The sequence below is a fragment of the Lepeophtheirus salmonis genome, chromosome 3 (assembly GCF_016086655.4).
Source record: "Lepeophtheirus salmonis chromosome 3, UVic_Lsal_1.4, whole genome shotgun sequence".
NCBI classification, from domain to species: Eukaryota; Metazoa; Arthropoda; class Copepoda; order Siphonostomatoida; family Caligidae; genus Lepeophtheirus; species Lepeophtheirus salmonis.
In genome coordinates, this window is record NC_052133.2 from 48,645,193 (window position 1) to 48,662,998 (window position 17,806).

The 17,806-nt window shown below is 33.0% G+C and overlaps 1 protein-coding gene across 2 annotated transcripts; it reads right to left on the bottom strand.

The window, feature by feature from the left end:
• Positions 1 to 6,541: 6,541 nt before the first annotated feature.
• On the bottom strand, positions 6,542 to 14,861 carry LOC121115254 (uncharacterized). 2 transcript variants are annotated; one of them, XM_040709456.2, is made up of 2 exons: positions 14,122 to 14,861; positions 6,542 to 7,405 (listed from the first exon to the last, which is right to left on the bottom strand). In XM_040709456.2, the coding sequence occupies exons 1-2, from the start codon at positions 14,451 to 14,453 to the stop codon at positions 6,757 to 6,759; spliced, it is 981 nt and encodes a 326-aa protein (XP_040565390.1). In that variant the 5' UTR covers positions 14,454 to 14,861; the 3' UTR covers positions 6,542 to 6,756. The 2 variants fall into 2 exon arrangements, with proteins under 2 accessions (XP_040565390.1, XP_040565391.1); XM_040709457.2 differs by having other exon boundaries at positions 6,542 to 7,402; positions 14,122 to 14,856.
• Between the last annotated feature and the right edge of the window lie 2,945 nt (positions 14,862 to 17,806).

A 17,806-nucleotide genomic window follows, 5' to 3' on the forward strand; every position in this document is an offset into this window, starting at 1 on the left:
CCAACAGTTCATCCCTTCCAAATGAAACAAGATGATAGCGCGGCTTGGGTTCATGACATTTTCCTTAGAGGCTCAAGAACACGTTTTATAAAAAGTTTTCTGAATAGAAAATAAAAATGGAGATTGCAGAAATCATATGGAGAAATTAAATTAAAAAATTTACACCCATCGTGGAGAAATATTAAGTTGAAGTTATTGTGCTAAGACTGATAGGTCATCCAGTAAATGTGTGAATGACGGAATTTTAGTTTAAAAAACAATAGCCCTGTTGCAAGTTGAAAGTGTAAAGTAAATTTTTTCCCATCTCCTATACTTATCGTCGAATTTTTGACTGCACCAAATTATTTTTCCTGTAAACCTAGTTGTTCTACAGGTCTTCAAAACATGGACTGCTATTTGATGTTCATTTTCTCTTTAATAGGGGAAGAATTTGTGATTATTTTTTGACCTTCTGGTTCCACCATCGTCATTTCATAAACTAGCTATAATCAATATTTCGTCATCTCGTCATCATGAGTCCAAAAGGCAGATGCAGAAGTTGAGGTGGGAAGGATTATTGACATTGTCAAAAGGTCCAGGAACCTGCTTTTCAAGGCAGCCAAAATGAAGAATAGCTCTCCCGGAAACCATGAAATTGGTAGGGTAGAATTGAAAGAGGGATCCGGATTTCCTGTCCACCTTGGAGATAAAGATCAAGGAGGACCCTACCAAATCAAAGAAACGCCTCGCTAACGATTTCTCTGTGGTTACTAGGACCCTTAGGAGGGCCATAAAGGGCAACTTGGGGTTTTTTCTTATACTGGAGAACCCTCACACCACCATCTGATCGAGGTAATGACGGCCAAGAGGCTTGAGAGTCCACATTTTTTGACCAACGCTGATTATGCTTTCTACCTACAGCATAAGCTTCACCACACGTTGGAATGTCTGTGTTCCTCTTGAGTGGCCAAGAAATCAAAGATTTTTACGTTCACCGCAATTTAGACAGTATGCCCATCCCTATTTATAATAAAATAATATTCTATATATATACACTCATTCATTCAATTCTTTTTATAGACCAACTTCAGGGTATTTTCTTTTAGTAATTAAATTAAAGGAATTACAACATTTATGTACTGACCGTCTTCAGGAATAAAAATAACTTATGTATATTAAATATTATTCTACTCACATAAAATAAATAGATTAGACCAACAAGTAATAATAATTATTTTATATATTCATTAAAGAATTGTGTTAATTTGATTCGTTCATTTACTATATTCATATTCTACTTTAAAAAAAACTATCCTTTGTAATGAAATATACAAACGGAAGGCAGGATTAGGGGCATAATGGCTGTCCTGGAACAGGGATTTAAGGTTAAAACAAATATTTAGACAATTGTAATTATTTTTATAGGTTGCGACCTTATTTAACAACCAGATATTTTTCTTTTAAATGGATTTCCTCCCAAATTAATCACCCGAGTTTTGATAAAAATCAATGGCAAATGAAAGCTGAATAAATAAAAAATATTACTAATCAATAGAATCACTTTTTGCAGCAGTAACTTCCTTGTTTTAACCTCGAAAACGGCAGCAGGTCTTGATAAGAGTCTCCATTGCATATTTCAGAAAATTCCTCCCGGATCATGGACATCCCTTTAGATTTTTGTTGCAGAAGGATCTGAAGCCTGTGAGGTTGAGATCCGGTGAGCTTGGAGGCCAAACACTGGGCTCAACAAAGTCAAAAATAAAATCACAGTACCAAGTCATGGAGAAGAGTCATATTTACCTCAAATCTCTTCAAGTTCATACCTGACTCTCCAGACAAAATCCTTGTCCAGGCTTAAGAAGTTTATAATATCAACATTGGTTCGTTTGGGGTGAATTCTAATAAGTATACTCTGTCTTTTCCATGATTGTACTATATATACTATATATGATACTATATTTTATTCATTTATTTTTCAAAATGTTGGGAATGACATAGTCCAAAAATAATTTTTTTTATAAATCTTAAGTTTGAGCTATATTGATCAACTTTAAAAGATATTGAATTATTCTAAAAAGGGTTGATTTTATCTTGTGCTACACTTTTTATTTATTTTTCAAGAGTAAATTTTAAACTAAAGGTTTTGTGCAGACATTTATTTAACAAAAGAATCCCCGGATCTAATAATTGTCTCAATTCAAGGCCTTAATCCCTTGCAGACCATTACAATGTAGTCAGAGTAAACTTGGTTCATTTCCTCTTGATGGAAGCCTCTAAAGACAGGACAATCCTTTGAGGAGTAGCACACCCCCTCTCCCCCAGACGCGCCTCTATAGAGTAGTCCAAGGCTTTGTGTCTGGTGAGGATGGTGGCCACACGTTGGGATCCCAAAAGTTTGGAAATGTGTCTCTCAGGAAGGCCTTGGTCTTAGCGGCCCGATGACATGGAGATCCGTCTAGAGAGCTAACAAAGATGTCCCCGAATGTCCCCAAACCTGTACTGGAACCTGAATCTTTATGTTATGAAGACATGTCATACTGAATCTAAGACACCATCGGATGTTCGGTTATGATGAAGAGGCTGGTCTCCTTATTCCCAGTGGCATCAATAGATAAAAATTGTTTAACAGAAAAGTGAAAAACTTAGACCAATTTTTGGTTGGCCTCGGGAAATTTAGAATCTTCTACATAAAATATCTTCTCCTTGGTTTTGTACCAATGTCATTACGGATTGAATATAATAAAATGTGTATCACTAGATAAGATCAACACTGTATGTTGAATAACATTGACTATCTTTGAGCTTCAAGTACTTCTTTGTATCATAAAATTGTAAAATTTACCACTTTAAAGACTGTGTGCCCAACCTCTAAACATTGATACAAATAGCTCAAAGCTGATATTTCTTAATTGTTTATCGAAAGAAACATTCTTGGATTATGTTACCCTCAAATATGCAAATGATTTCACACAGTAACATCCCGGGTATTTAATAGTTGTATGCTATATTAACATCAACTTTAATTTTTCCTTTCTGAATTGAGTTTATTTGTCATACTCACGCTTTAAAATAAAGGTATATTTTTGGCTTTGGAAAAACAAAAAAGAACCATCCTTTTAAAAAGGCTTGAAGCACATTATTGAGCACATATTACATTCCTTAAATATTATTTAATACAAGCTGCATCATATTTTTAACTTATAAACCAAGTTCTAAGAAATATAAAATGTACAACAATTGACCTTTAGCATCATATTTAAACCAGTACAAGAGATCAATAAATGGCAAATTTTGACCAAAAAATACTATTTTCCAAATGGCATGTACCACACCAAATATTAAATGAAAGTTTTTAAACTTTGCCAAAGTCAATTTTTTTTATTGTTCCAGTAGAAAAAGTCTTTGTGCGGAAGGAAACAAATATTAGTTCGAAAACGGAACAGTCTAATGGATATATCTGTCTGAATAAAGTCATTTATATATTGAAACATCATTATGGATAAGTATCATAGAAGAATCTTAATTTTTTGTTGACCACAAGTGTACGTTTATCTATGAATATACAATAGGTCAACTAGGTCAAAGATCAACCTCAGAAATAAGTGCTCCATAGAAATGATGGTTCATGAGATTGGTGTTTCTCGAGAAACCATGCATAGTGTGGTCTGGGTGAACCTAACAATAAAGCCCTTTCGTTTACAAAAGCTGGAGATTATTATAGAAGCCACAATAGCCAAGAGACTGACCCGGGTGAAGGTACTTCTTAAATTCCTCCATTCTTGTATACACGTTTTAATCATTTGAATTGACGAGAAGATCTTCACCGTGGATCTGGTTTACAACAGACACAACGACCAAGTGCTGGATTGGAGCATCGAGGAAATTTCCTGTAACAAGTGCAGCGGGTTCTGGGCCCAAAAGCCGGCCTCGTTGATGGTCTGAGCGGGGGGCACCTTCTGTTGGAGGAATACATCCTTGATCTTCATTCCCGGGTATGTGAAGGTCAATCAAAATGTCTATCTGGACATGATCCCAAGTACTTAACTGAATAAAATAACAGAACTGTGAAGGGTCTTATTGCTTCTAGCAGAACGGAGCACCTTCACATACCGCAAAGACTATGCAAGAGTGGTGCCAAACCACTTTTCAGCACTTTCGGAGCAGGGAGTGTAGATACCTTTTTCACTAGATTTCAAAGAAATGAGCTTATCTAGATAGTGCATTCTGGACAGGGAAGTTAGTGTTTCTTCCTACCACAGCATAGATGACTTGAAGGCCGCCATAGTGTCATCATAGGACAAATTGTCGGAGGATATCATCCGTACACCGTGTAGAGTCGTAGCGAAGCGTCTCAGGGCTATGGTTGGCGAAAATTGTCGCCATGTGGAATGAACTAAGAATCATTTTGTATAAGATTTACGCTATTGCAAGTATAAACAGAGGTTCTGAGAAAAATATTTGTATACTTTCTTGGCTTTTGAATTCGTCCAAAGACTTATGGGCAACACTGTAAACTGATTTTAGAAAGGAAGTCTTTCTGACGTCATATACGTTTCGTAATAATGAAGATGGGCACAACAACGTCATATGAAGTGTTTCATATGTGATACTATGGCAAGTTTTAACTCGGGTTGAGAAGCTAAAGTATAAAACATAATATGTTCTTCCATTTATAAATAAAACAATGTGTGTTCGATACCAGGTGTTTCCTAGAGAAACAAATATATAATACTTTATGTATGTATATGGATTTCACAAAAAGATTCCTAGGTTAGATGGAGTAATTGCAATACTATAATGTTTACTTATTCTTAATCAGTGTAACTTTATTTAACTAATTAAAGGAACATTAAAAAAAACGAGTAAGTGTTAGCCTTTCGTTATGAACTTCCTAGACCCTTATAATTTTGTTGGACCCAAATATTTTGGTACTTTACAAAATTTCGGTCTGGTAAATTGTTATTGGCGTACTTGTGTGTTTCCAAATTGTAGGAAACGGACACCATAATTTCATACGTAGTTTAAAGTGTCTCGTATATGAGCAACTCACATGACTAGAGATTGGTACAGATTGTCAGACAGGTTGAGGAAATGGGGAAGTCTACATTGAGTATAATTTGTCCCTCCATGTTTAAGTATTATGATTTAAAATACTCCATTTGTTAAATCTGTTAATTTTGTAAGGAATTAAGTGGAATATAAATTTTCTTTTGAGATGATTTTTTTTTACTATCTAAAATTATGAAACATAGATAATAATCATATATTAAATTTGAATGTCCGTTTGTGTGTTGGAGAATCACGGCCAAAGTAATGAATGGATTTTCCTGAAATTTTTCATGAAGGTGATTAAGGCTCTAGAAATGGTTCTGGTTACATTTTTTTGACCTACAATGCTATGGCGGCCTTAAAATAGATTATTTTTAAAAACAAAAAAACTACTTCATATAAAAAAAATAAAGTCTGCAAAATTTTAGGAATTATTCTTGCTTCATATTTGTAAATATCTTTGCACACTTTTATAAATAAGACTTAGAAAGAAAAAGAAAATAAGACGAAAGATTTTTGACAATATGATAGATGTGCAAACGGCAGTACAACTTGAATATTTTTTTTTCATTTCTGAACATAAAAAACACGTGCAGACTTCAAAAATACATACTAACATGCTAGAAGAATAATTATTCTAATTTTGCAGTCTTTATATTTTGTATTATATAAAGCAGAAAAGTTCTGAATTAATTTTAAAATTGACCAATTTTTATTACCCTGTTGAGAGTCCATCTGCTTGTCAGATTTCATTCATTTTTTGGCATTTGAATACTTTTCCATTTGTAAAAACCACAATGTTTAGTTGTTTTTTTTAAATTGGGCGAAGTTAAAATTATTTAAATTATTATTTTTTTTTATTTTGGCTAAAAAATGATAATTATTATATGTTTCAAAGTAAATGATTCACTATTCTGGCTAATGTTGATAACCAAATGAATCAACACAAAATAACATCGTTCTTAGACTTGTAACTTTTATACAAAAAAAAAAAAAAAATACCATGATATACCGCACTTTTGAAGAGGCAATAAGTTGCTAACACTGTTCACCAGGTTTTTTTTCTGTTTAATGATCCATCGATTATATAAATTGTATCCACCAAAATTTTAGAGCCAATATTTTGTAACCTGAACCACAGTGGAGATTAGTACATCTCCTTGAAGACTGATCTTATCAAAAATGATCCCGCCAAATATTAAAAACTATACTGGGGAACAAAAGAATTATGTTTGAGTCAGTTCAGACTCATATATTTAAGTATTAACTTGCTGCTAAACATCAAAAGATTTAATTGCTTTATGTCTAAGTAGATGTTTGAGCAAGTAAAAATCGATAGGTACAAAAGTGATACTGGTTCATTCTAAGATAGCATGAACTTAGATTTTTTCAAAGTATATGGCTCCAAAACTTTTTTTTTAAGTTCCGACATTGAACATTCTAATAATATTTTATATTATAAAAAATAGTACCATTGTGGTTTTTGTGTTAATGATAGAAAGAAATAAACACATTTGATTTCATCTCTAGAAATTAATTATGCATAAAACAGATTTATCATGATACTAATAATAATTAATTAATATTTCATATAAAATTAAACCAGTCTTCTAATTAAATAAGAACACTTGAAAAGGACAGAATAGAAAATTGTTACATGATAATATTATGGAGTAGTTTGGAGATTGACTCTACGTAGGATTACGGTTACATATATGTAATTGATGATTAGGAGTTGGGAAGGTGTGAGGTTGGGTGATGATGTTGATGATGGATTTCATTGGAGAAACGACTCATCTTATGACGCATTATTTTATTGTCCTCCTTCTCTTTGTTGAGAGCCTGTAAAGTCTTGTCATGTTCGTCTTTCTCCCGCTTCAACTGAGTCCTTAGTACTTGATTGGCATTCTCTAAGCACAATACTTTTAAACGAAGTTGATTCTCTCGAACTCTTCGGGCATCTCGACTTTTCTTAGCCGCCATGTTATTCTTTCTCCGCCTTTCCCAATACTTTTCGTCTCTTGGACCTAGATTGACGGACGTAGTGGAGGATGCGACGGAGCTGGAGTTGGGATCATCGTACTCGGAGGCTTCATGCTTGTTCTCTTGGAGGTGATGAATATGATGATGAGTATGGGGACTATTAAAGTATTCGTCTCCACCGTCATCCGAATAATAGGTTTTTCTACGAGAGGAGGTGTAATTGGATCCTACATTATATTCAGGCTGATAGGTCGCGGCAGGTGAAGGCTCGATGAAGTTGGATGGATGATGTGAGTGATTGTCCTGAGTTGAATTTGAAGGATGAGGAGGGGGAAGGACAGTTGTGGCGCCAAGAGAAAGGCTACCCACTTGTGCATTATTTGAGTCTTGACTACTAAAGAAAGAATTCGTCGAATCCCAGAGAAGGTGCAAAAAAAAAAAAGAGGGAAAAAATAAGATAAACAACGTCAACTCAATAAAATCATCAATTTGGCCAATTATGATTATTTATATATATGTCAGGGTTGGAGGGGAACAGGCGTCGTTTCAAGGACAATCTAATTTTAACTTATTTTGGATCGGTCCTCGAACTGAATTCCTAATCATTTTTGCTATTATTTTTCTCCCCTTCAGTCTTTTTTTTTTTTACTGTTCAACTGTCCTAAAAACCAATTAGTCGGTTCTAGAGTCCTAGATATCTTTTTATTTTCGTCACTCCTAGCTAGGAGTGAAGAATGCAAGAAAGAAAAAATAATGAATGATAGGTAGAATGTTTCAAAATATAATATAATATATTCTAGCCAACACACATTTACTCCTTTAAGTTTTCAGGTATATTGTCTCTTTGAAAGAGGTTATGATGAACAGCGGAAAAGACCTGGTTAGTAACACCATCATTTTAGCTTTCGGCGTTACATTCCTAGCACTAAATATCCTATCTATTTTATTTATTTTTGTAGGCTGTCACTTCCTCCCTCTGACGTGTTGTATACTTATTTTCCGTTTCCAAAAGAACAGGAATACAATTTTTTGACGATCCCTTGTCGCATATATATGTATATTGACCATTTCATTATTTCTAAGAAGGAAAATTTGGCTCTGATATAGAAATATAAATGTATAGCTACACTTTTAATAAAACATGACTATGCAATTTTATAATGCAGTATCAAATCAAATAATATGAATGTAAATATACTATTATGAAATGTATTTAAAGGTAATTCATTGTCAAATTGTGGAGAAATAATATAAATATCCTGGTCTGAGATTACTTAAGAGATAAATAGCAGTTGGTATGATTTGCATATTTTGCTGACTACAAGAGGATTTCGGGCCTTTTTTCGGTTTCTTTTTGGAGGAAAGGTTACGTGATACAATAAAAGTAGTGACATGAGCTACAATTAAAGACCAATAATTATCGCACTACTGACAATTTTTATTAGGACCTCAAATTTTATGGGTTTGTTCATATGACAAGATATTTTTTTTTGTAGGTAACTTTACTTCATAAAATATGTAAGTGCATACTAAATACTATACAAAATATTTGTAAAAGAAAAGCTAATATATTTGTCCCTCTGATTCCAATCTTTTGCTTCAATAAATTTATTATTATTATATATTAATAAGAAACTTTATTTGATTGCCTTTTTATCGCCTTCCAATATAATAAAATAATTGATACATTCGTTTGTAGAACAGGATAGATTAAATTTGATACATTTCACCATTAAATAAGCATTTATTTAATAGTAATGTAATTGTAGAAAACTAGGAAGTTATTGGTCCTTAAATTTTGGCATCCCTTCCAAATTTTCAGGCAAAAGTCGTCCCATAGAACAATCTTTTACAAATGACGTTATCATCGGTATCTACTTGTGACGTAAACACATAAATTAAATAATTTAAACTAGCCTAAGTAGACTTTCATTAAGAATCATGGTAAAATATTAACGTATTTTAAATATACTACATAAACTAATTCAATTGCTAAATAGAGATACTTGAATAGTATAATATTTGTTTAAATGATGCCTTGTAGAGGTCCCTTAAAATTTGGGGCGTTTTTTTAATAATTGATAGTATGTACACTATGGAACAAGTATAATTTTAGGCACCAGGTTAAATAGAAAATTACTTCAAGAAAGTTTCAAAATATTAATATATTTTTAGGATTCATAAATAAAGTGAAAAATTAACAAAAAAAATCGTCATGGAAGTAGATTTTTCGTTCATTTTCTGCATTTGACGTCTGCACACTTATCAAAACTCTTAAATACATAAGAGCTCTTATCATCAAAAATTAACAAATAATAAGGTCAATTCACTGTCGTTTCAATCAAAGTTTCTAAAAACAAATGTTTCCGTCAACACAAAAGCAAGACAGAATGATTTTTCTCAAAATAGAGTGCGGACTACATTTGTACTCTTTGACGAATGAACGTCAATTTCTATCAATAAATTATTCTTATTAACTACTATACTGTAGTTAAAGTATTCAAAATTGATCAAATTAAAGAATTATAAGTTTATATATTTTATTACTGAAGGCAGACGAATCGTGGCAAAAATATGTGTCTTACATCCTAGAAAGGTTTAAACAATAGTTTAAATTATTGGGTAACTTAACGCAAATATGTTCATTGAAATTTTTGGGATGTATGCAAGGTTAATAGAAATACAAGGTTAACCCATACCGTGTGTATGACTGATGTTTGACTTCTACCACGCTTTTTTATATTGGCGTCATATTGTATGAGTGAATGCGTATTTTGTCAAAATCTCTCTATCTTACAGAACAGTCGGTACGTTACATCAAATTGAAAATTCTAGCAATAGTGGCGTCATTGATTATGATTGGTTGCGTGTTTTGTCAAATTCTGCTTTTCTAGCCCAATAGTCGGTACGATAAATCAAATTGAAAATTCTAGCAATCACGATTACATTAAGGTATAACCTGGTGTTGCTATTAACTGTATGTATAGGCATATGAAATAAAAAATAAGAATGGCATGAGCGTTGTTTACAAAGCCACAAAAAGTGGCGCCATCTTGTGCAAAATAATTAGAAATCCCTTAATGATAATATTAATTAAAAATAACATGTACGTATGTTTATCAGATAGAGGGCACTGTCCAAAGTATGCTGGTTATTCCCTATTTTTTAAAGTAGCTTGCAGATGAGATTTACTTTTTGTTTTAGTTCGGGATTTTCTCCCTTTCTTGATTTTTGCTCAAGATTGTTTTTACATTAACATATCACAAATAATAACGTTTTTAAGGGGATAAACGAGTTTAGATTGATGTACATACAAAACACTGCCAAAATTTTCTTTTCTATCTCCGTCTATCCTATTTGAATTATGAAGCTGAGTTTGATTTATCTCTATGACATTTTATCTGACCTTTATCAAAGTTATTCTCCCTCTGTGTGCGTATTGTTTAGAGAGTTATCTCAAAAATAGCAATAATATAAGGAATATATTTTTTTTTGTATGTATGGAATGGATGTACCAGTCCACAAACTACCCACAATATCTATCATACTGTGCCGTAACTAGAGGCAAGAGAAATACAAACGATATGTGTCCCTCCCCAAACTCCATGAGGTTATTTATATTAGCGCCACCTTGCGGGTGTATATGTCTCTTAAATGTATTGTATATACTCATGCGCCATCTTGCGGATATGTATGCTGTTCATTAAAATTTGTTCATGCCCAATTACACACATTTTTCATAATGTAATGTACTGAGAACTCTATTATATGTAAAACCCAATGGCGCGGGAAAACATTTCCAAGAGTGAAAGTAATAGCAAAATGTATAACATCAAATCTTTGTGTGAACTGTTGTTGTCTGACGTAGGAGACTGAAGTGCCCTCCTCTCAAAGTAATCAGACAATTACAGAAAGGAAGACTGTCTAATCAATATTTTTCCAAGTATCTTCTAAAGCTTATAGGCTGAACTTCCCCAAAAAAGGCAAAAGAAAGAAGCAGCTGATAGTCAGTCATTAATTGCTCGATTCTTTGGATTGTAAGATATTCAAAAAGGTATATGGATACCATTGGGTTGTTATAACTCACTGATCCGTATTAATAAAAAACAGTCGAGTTTGTTTATCCAAAAATTGAAGGAACTTCGAGTTATTGGGGTAGATCACATCAATTGGGATGAAAGGAGGTATAACTACGGCCACTTTAATGCAGGCACTTTCCTGGGAAAAATCCAAGGAGTCTACCAAGTGTAGGGCCTTTCTGATCAGCTGAAAGATTGTACTTTTTTGCTATTTATCAGTCTGCAGGGCCAAGATACAAATTTTTCCGTCCAGGTCCTATCATTAGACTAAGACGACATTGGGTTGAAGGGGAAAAGATAGAGGATGCATCTGTATCAGAGATGCATTCTTTTAAATAGATAATATCATTACAAACGACAACAATATTACTAATCAAGTCCAAGGACAAATCTTTTAAGAATAAACGATCTATTATGTACGACTACTGTAGTACGTAATCGTGTAAGCATACCCCCCTCCACCCGTTGTAGTAGTTAAGAGCAGTAAGTCATATATAACTGTGTTATTTTCTACTCATCCCAGTTATTCTCCTTTCAGTTTCAAAATCCACCTATAGGTAAAAGGAAGGTGGACAGAAAGTCAACTTCTTGCCTTTGCATTGCCCCTAAATGCATAAAAATGCACTTTTATTATATAAGTATATATTAAACTACATAACAACAGAATGACCCATATAAATGCACAAATACTGCAAAAGGTAGCGGCCCTGTAAGCTCACATAAATATATAAAAGTAAAGAGTTGAGGGATTTGCTATTATTCATCTCCCATCAACTTTGATTGTATCACGTTAAAGGCAGTTTCTTTCCCAAGTTAAATGAGATAAGAAGAAGAGCAAAAGTGTGCAGTTTTTCATAGCCGAATATAAACATAAATAGATATTTAAGTGCAAATTCCCTCTCGTTTCGGTCCTGTACATAGATATACATATATTCATCTATAGACATCAATAAATAGAACTGAGTAATCATCATCATCACAACACTGACTCCTTTAATCTCCTGAACTAATAAATAACATACAGATTTGAGGAATGTTTTTATAGTATTCTTCAACGAATAATTAATGGTCAATATCATAAATAAACACACGACGAGCGAATCTTTCAGGTCAAGCTAATATATATTATGTAGTCCCATAGCACAAAAGCTATCTAGATTTATTGATTTTTATCAAAAAGGGTTATTTTGATTAATCCTTTTGAAAAAGTGTCGTAAATTACAAATTTAAGTACCAAAAAACATTATCACAATAACATAATTTAAAATAGATCGATTTTAAATATTTGAAAGGGGATCAAATATATTACTCTAATCATTTGAAGGTTCTCAACTATGGCTACAGTATTTCAACTTATCCCATAAATTTAGGATAAAAACAAAACCTAGAATACTTGAGCAAAATATGCCCATAAAATATACGGCATAACGGTCATATGTTGAGATGTGAAAACTGTCAAGATCCTGGTGGGCGTACATTTAAATATTAAGAGTATTTTTCCCCCTTTGAGAGATAACATCTGCTGACAAAAATAACTACTATATAAACTTAAGTGGTCTTTGGTCAATAATACTTTTGATTTTTTTAAATAAAAAGGGTTATGTAATATATGCAGCAATATTTTGCAGTTACCAACATAAATCATATATATATCTATAATTAAATGTTTACACTTGCGAGAATTTGGACCATTTTCACAACTCTAGTTAAATACAGATGTAAATAAATCAATTGGAATTTTTTGATTTGATTGATTTTTTTTGTTTTTATTGTTAGAAAACTACAAATATTTGATTTTATCCCCTCTAGCAGTAACCCATGTGGGGAAACATTGATTTGATCATCAGTAAAGAGTACAGGTGATCCAATCAATCACTGTTTTAGTGGTTTAAGGCTGAGGGGGTATATTATTTTGTTCAGAAAATATCTTAAAATACTTTTAATAATAATAAAATAATTTTTTTTTTTAATTTTACGGATTTTGATAATTAAGTCGAATGAAAATTCACTTGATTCACAAAAATATGGGACATATGATGACATTATACAAAAAGCCCACAGCACCTCAAAACTGGATGTAAAAAAAGGACAAGTCTGGTGAAAACAGAACAATTGGTCATCCTCTAAATTTATGTAATATTTATACAGAACCAATGAATTAAATTCCAAATATATGCAGAACGTAATAAATAGTGTTTTGTTTTTTAAACTAGTATTTGGTTTTGGTCTGAAAATCCTACACCAGTCAGAGACTGTAATATTTTTTGTAAGACCGAAGTAATTATGTCTGAATAAATAATTTAGAAAATTTAAAAAAATATATATCTTTAACTTTTTATATAAATAAATGTTGCCTCATAGTCGAATGAGTTATATTTTGGTCGACAGCTTCAAAGTGCAGTCGGAACCATTAATGTCGCTTGGGATCGGTCTAGAAAAAAAATAACAAATTTTTTTACTCCAATGAGAGATATACCACCGAACTAATTATTTCAAGCCAAATCCTAAGTAAAGCAAACTGTTTTTGAAATTTACGATAAAAGCATCTTTGTCAAATCACAAACTGCGTAGATATTTTTACTTATTCAATCTTTGCTTAATTTTCTCTAATTCTACATTTTCTGATGTTTTTTTTGTTTTTATTCATCTTTCCGAATTAGACAAAAAAAAAAATAAGACCAAACTAATTACTATTTATAAACTGACGTTTTTTCTGTAATATAAGCTCACAAATTACTTGGTTTTGGAAGGACTTAAGACCAAAACAGGGGGGAAAAAACTCGATTTCGGACCGAGTATGAACACTAGTGAATATATACGAATAAGTAAATAATATAATGGAACGTCTTTCAAAATTTTCAAAAAAAAAAGAAAGAACCGCGCACACAAGGAAGCTGCTGTGTGTATGAGGGGGGAGGGGAATTGAGCTGATCGCAATAATAATAAAAAAAGCAATTGAAAACGAAAGTGTTAAAAACTATTTGTGCACAGCTGCTGATTACTCTGATATTCTCGTTTTCTTTTTTTGCACCTAGAAACAACAAGTAGATTTTCAATGGGGTCGTCGGGAGAGATGTCATTCAACATGGAGAGGATTTGCCCTATACTACTGTTATTGTGATTACTGTTGTCCCCACTGCCCCCATTGGGAGATGGCGAAGAGGAAGTATATGCGTGATGATGCAAAGAATGGTGAACCCCGGATCCTTTGTGATGCGTTTGTTGAATATGCTGATCGGAAGACAAGGATGAGTGATGATTGTTGCTTGTCGTATTATTACCCGTGACACTATTATTGTTGTTGCTCCCGCGATGTTGCTGCCCTTGAGGATGGTGATGCTGATGAAGCTCTCCCATTTCCATGGCGGAAATGTAGGAACTCCTCGCAAAAAATCCAATTTTGAAGCACAAAACACTCAACCTGTCCTTAAAAAGTTAGGAAACTACCACTCAAAGAAGGTCTCTAAAGTAGTAGAAGTAGGAATAACTACTTTGTTTGCTCCTAGATGGCGGTATTGTCACATATTGATTCACATAGAGTTAATAATGAGTATATATAAATAACAAATATATAGTCAAAATGTTTAGCACCTTTTTTTTGTGTAGAAAAAATGATATATCGTATAGGAAGGATGATGATGCTTGGAACACGCGTATTTTTGCAATAGGATTTAAGGACGACAACTGAAAAAAATTATACTATTATAAATATATATAACGTTTTTATTTTTTTTTATTATTCTACAACTACAACAACTACTCCTATGTGCAACTGCAATTTTTTTCTCTTTTTTTTTTTTTTTTTTTGTAGATATTCTCCTAATGCGTTTTTGCAACAAGCAACATTAAACGGCCTGCGCTTATTTTTGAGGCCCATATGTACACACTCACACACACTTATGTGCTTCTTTTTCATGTCCTAAAAAAAAGAAATAAAGAGATATTATTATATGTACTTTGCCTAAGTCGAACTTCCCTTGTCACTCTTGTATACGTACACCGGGAGATTCAAATTCTTCTCTTCTTCTCCTTTTCTGTCCTCTTTCTTTATTTTTTTTCAAAAAATGCATTAGACATGTCTATTTATTATTAGTTATTGTGTTCTTCTTCTTGTTTTTGTATGAGACTTCCATCAACATGGATTGTCCTTGTCTTAGTTTTAATACCTTGCTTCTCTCTATATATAATAATATACCTACTAAACTTTATATGGAAGATAACAAAGAAAAATCAGCGCTCATAATCAGTTTCTTATTTGACGAAATTAAATTACGAAATGCATAGTTTTTAACAATTTACCTTGTCTGATGACTGCTCAAGGATCACTTGAAACAATCATCGAACACGTCAGTTGCAGAGGTAGAAAAAAGATCTTAGACTGCTAGTCAAAGTCGAGGCTCACAAGTTCAAGTCCTTTGATAGTTTTATCCATTCCAGGAATATAAAATACGTGGAAATAACGTTCCAGTCCCAGTTAATTTGCGAGTATCAGCTTTTGATTCCAAGTCAGTATCGAGGCTTTGATTGTGTTCGGATCGCACTTTTTCCGAATATGGACATGAGTTCATATTTTGAAGATCAAGTATCGAATCCAAGCCTCGGGTCAGTTGTATGGGTCCCTAGGCAAATCAGAGCTATAAAGTCTCACCTAATTGGTAATTGAACAAGTCAAAGACAGGTGTAATGGCAAATACATCCCGCATCATCATCTTTAGGACAAAACGATCAACCAAAGATATGGTTTTTGGGATTATTGCTTTGGAAAATGCATCCTATTTGACCGTAGTACTATAGTAAAATTGACTATTCTTTGCCTCTGTTGTGTTTGCTTTGACATTTGTATCCCAACTGGAACATGTTTCATGTCATTTGTAATCTAACAGACTCAAAAAATCAGTCGTAGTAAACGCTTTAAGTAATTTTCATAAATTATAGTTAAACTTAAACTTTCAAAAGGCCCCAATAAATGTGTGCCACGATGTAATTCAATTGGTAAACTCTTTGGAGACAGCTCAAATTGTGTTGATATGTCGCAAGTATTTACGATCATAATTGAAGAGAAAAGAATGATCGGCTGGCAATATTCAACCTTAAGACAATCTCATAAATCAAATGGAGGCTCTAAACCTGAGCCTTTTAAGCGGTACACCATGATTCAATTGTGCGTCAAAGAGTGTACGGTGGGTCGCAAAATATAAGAAAATATCAAATTTTAGACTAAGTTTTTCTACTGCTGGGAACATAAATATCTTTTAATGAAATGAATGATTTTACTATTGACATCGAGCAAAAAAGAAAATCCATGTTGTTCAGCCCCTGCTACACCTTCTAACACGATATTCTTATCAAAAGTCGATTTTTATTATCTTTTTGCATAGGCATATTGAGGGGTACACTTCATAAGTTTGTCCACACGACATACTTTCTTTTTCGATCTCAAAATTGGAGACCGCGACAGAGGAATTCAACTACCGCAACCTTAAAATACTAAGGAAATTACATTGCATAGCGAAGAATATATTATTGACATTAGAGTAGTGTTAGAAGGACCTCGACTTTTTCTAGATATCCGGACAATAAGCACTTTGGAGGAAGTTGCATGAAAGTGGATAGAAGGGTATCATTATGTGGAAAATGCTATGAGTTCCTCTTTAATGGAGCATACGGGGGGAGGGGGCGAAGGACCTTGCTGTTGATCCATAGACTGATTTACGAGGCTGGAGGACCTCACATCGTAGAAATGGTCGTAGTACTTTACGTAATGAGATATATTCTTCTCTGGGATCATCCTCAGTCCAAGGATCGACTTCTAGTTCCTAGCCTCTTTTTCCAATATTATTGTTGTTGTGTCGCAGTTATTTCTTTATAATTAAAAGGTTTCAATGATTCAATTACACCTTTCTACTACCACTGTCTCTAATTTTGAGATAGAAAGGGATAGTATAATGTGCTGTCAAAGTTATACAGTGCAACCATATTGATTAGGTACACTTGAATTAGCTTATTTAAATCTTTGAATCTTTATTTTTTACGATTATTAAATAATAATCCTACATTATGGACCAAACTGGCTTACCATCAACTAATTTTCTTTTTTATTACGGAGGAAAGGTTAGAGATACAATAAAGATCAAATTGTGTAAGGGTCATGTATCACAATGTTGGCTTGAAATCATGAAGAACATCTCCTTTATATTATATATAAGATGTTTTTTTATCATCTTATTTACATTTGGAAAATTGATTAGTTGAGCTCTTGTTCAACTCTAAAATGCAGTTTCCTATTTTAGTTAATAAAGAATAGTCAGATAGTTGGTAAGAATTGATCAACCATAATTACAATAATTATTATATTAGTCTTTCTCGTTATGGAAGAAGAAAGTTTGAAATATACAGTAAAGTTCACATCCTGCTCTACAGTTAACACTAAGGTTGTTTCAGTTCTTAAATGGTACTCAAAATCCGCCCTGCCCCTCTTATTGAAATGGCGGTTCTATACAGAGGTTTAAATTACCCATAACCTCATACATGAAATATTCATGGGCATCCATATGCTGACCAAATAAAAATATATATTACGTTTGCAATCGTGAGGGCCAAAAAACCCTAATATTGGGCACACACAAATTAAGACCTGTAATTCCTGCAGTCAATTACAACTGATGAGAGACATAATAATCGTGGTTGTCTGACCATAGAATCCAAAAGATACAAAA

Coding starts and splice junctions, on each gene's coding strand:
- LOC121115254 (XM_040709456.2), bottom strand. CDS start 14,453: ATGGAAATGGGAGAGCTTCATCAGCATCACCATCCTCAAGGGCAGCAA. Junction 7,406..14,121: donor AATCTACTTGTTGTTTCTAG/GTGCAAAAAAAG, acceptor TTCTTTCTTTAG/TAGTCAAGACTCAAATAATG.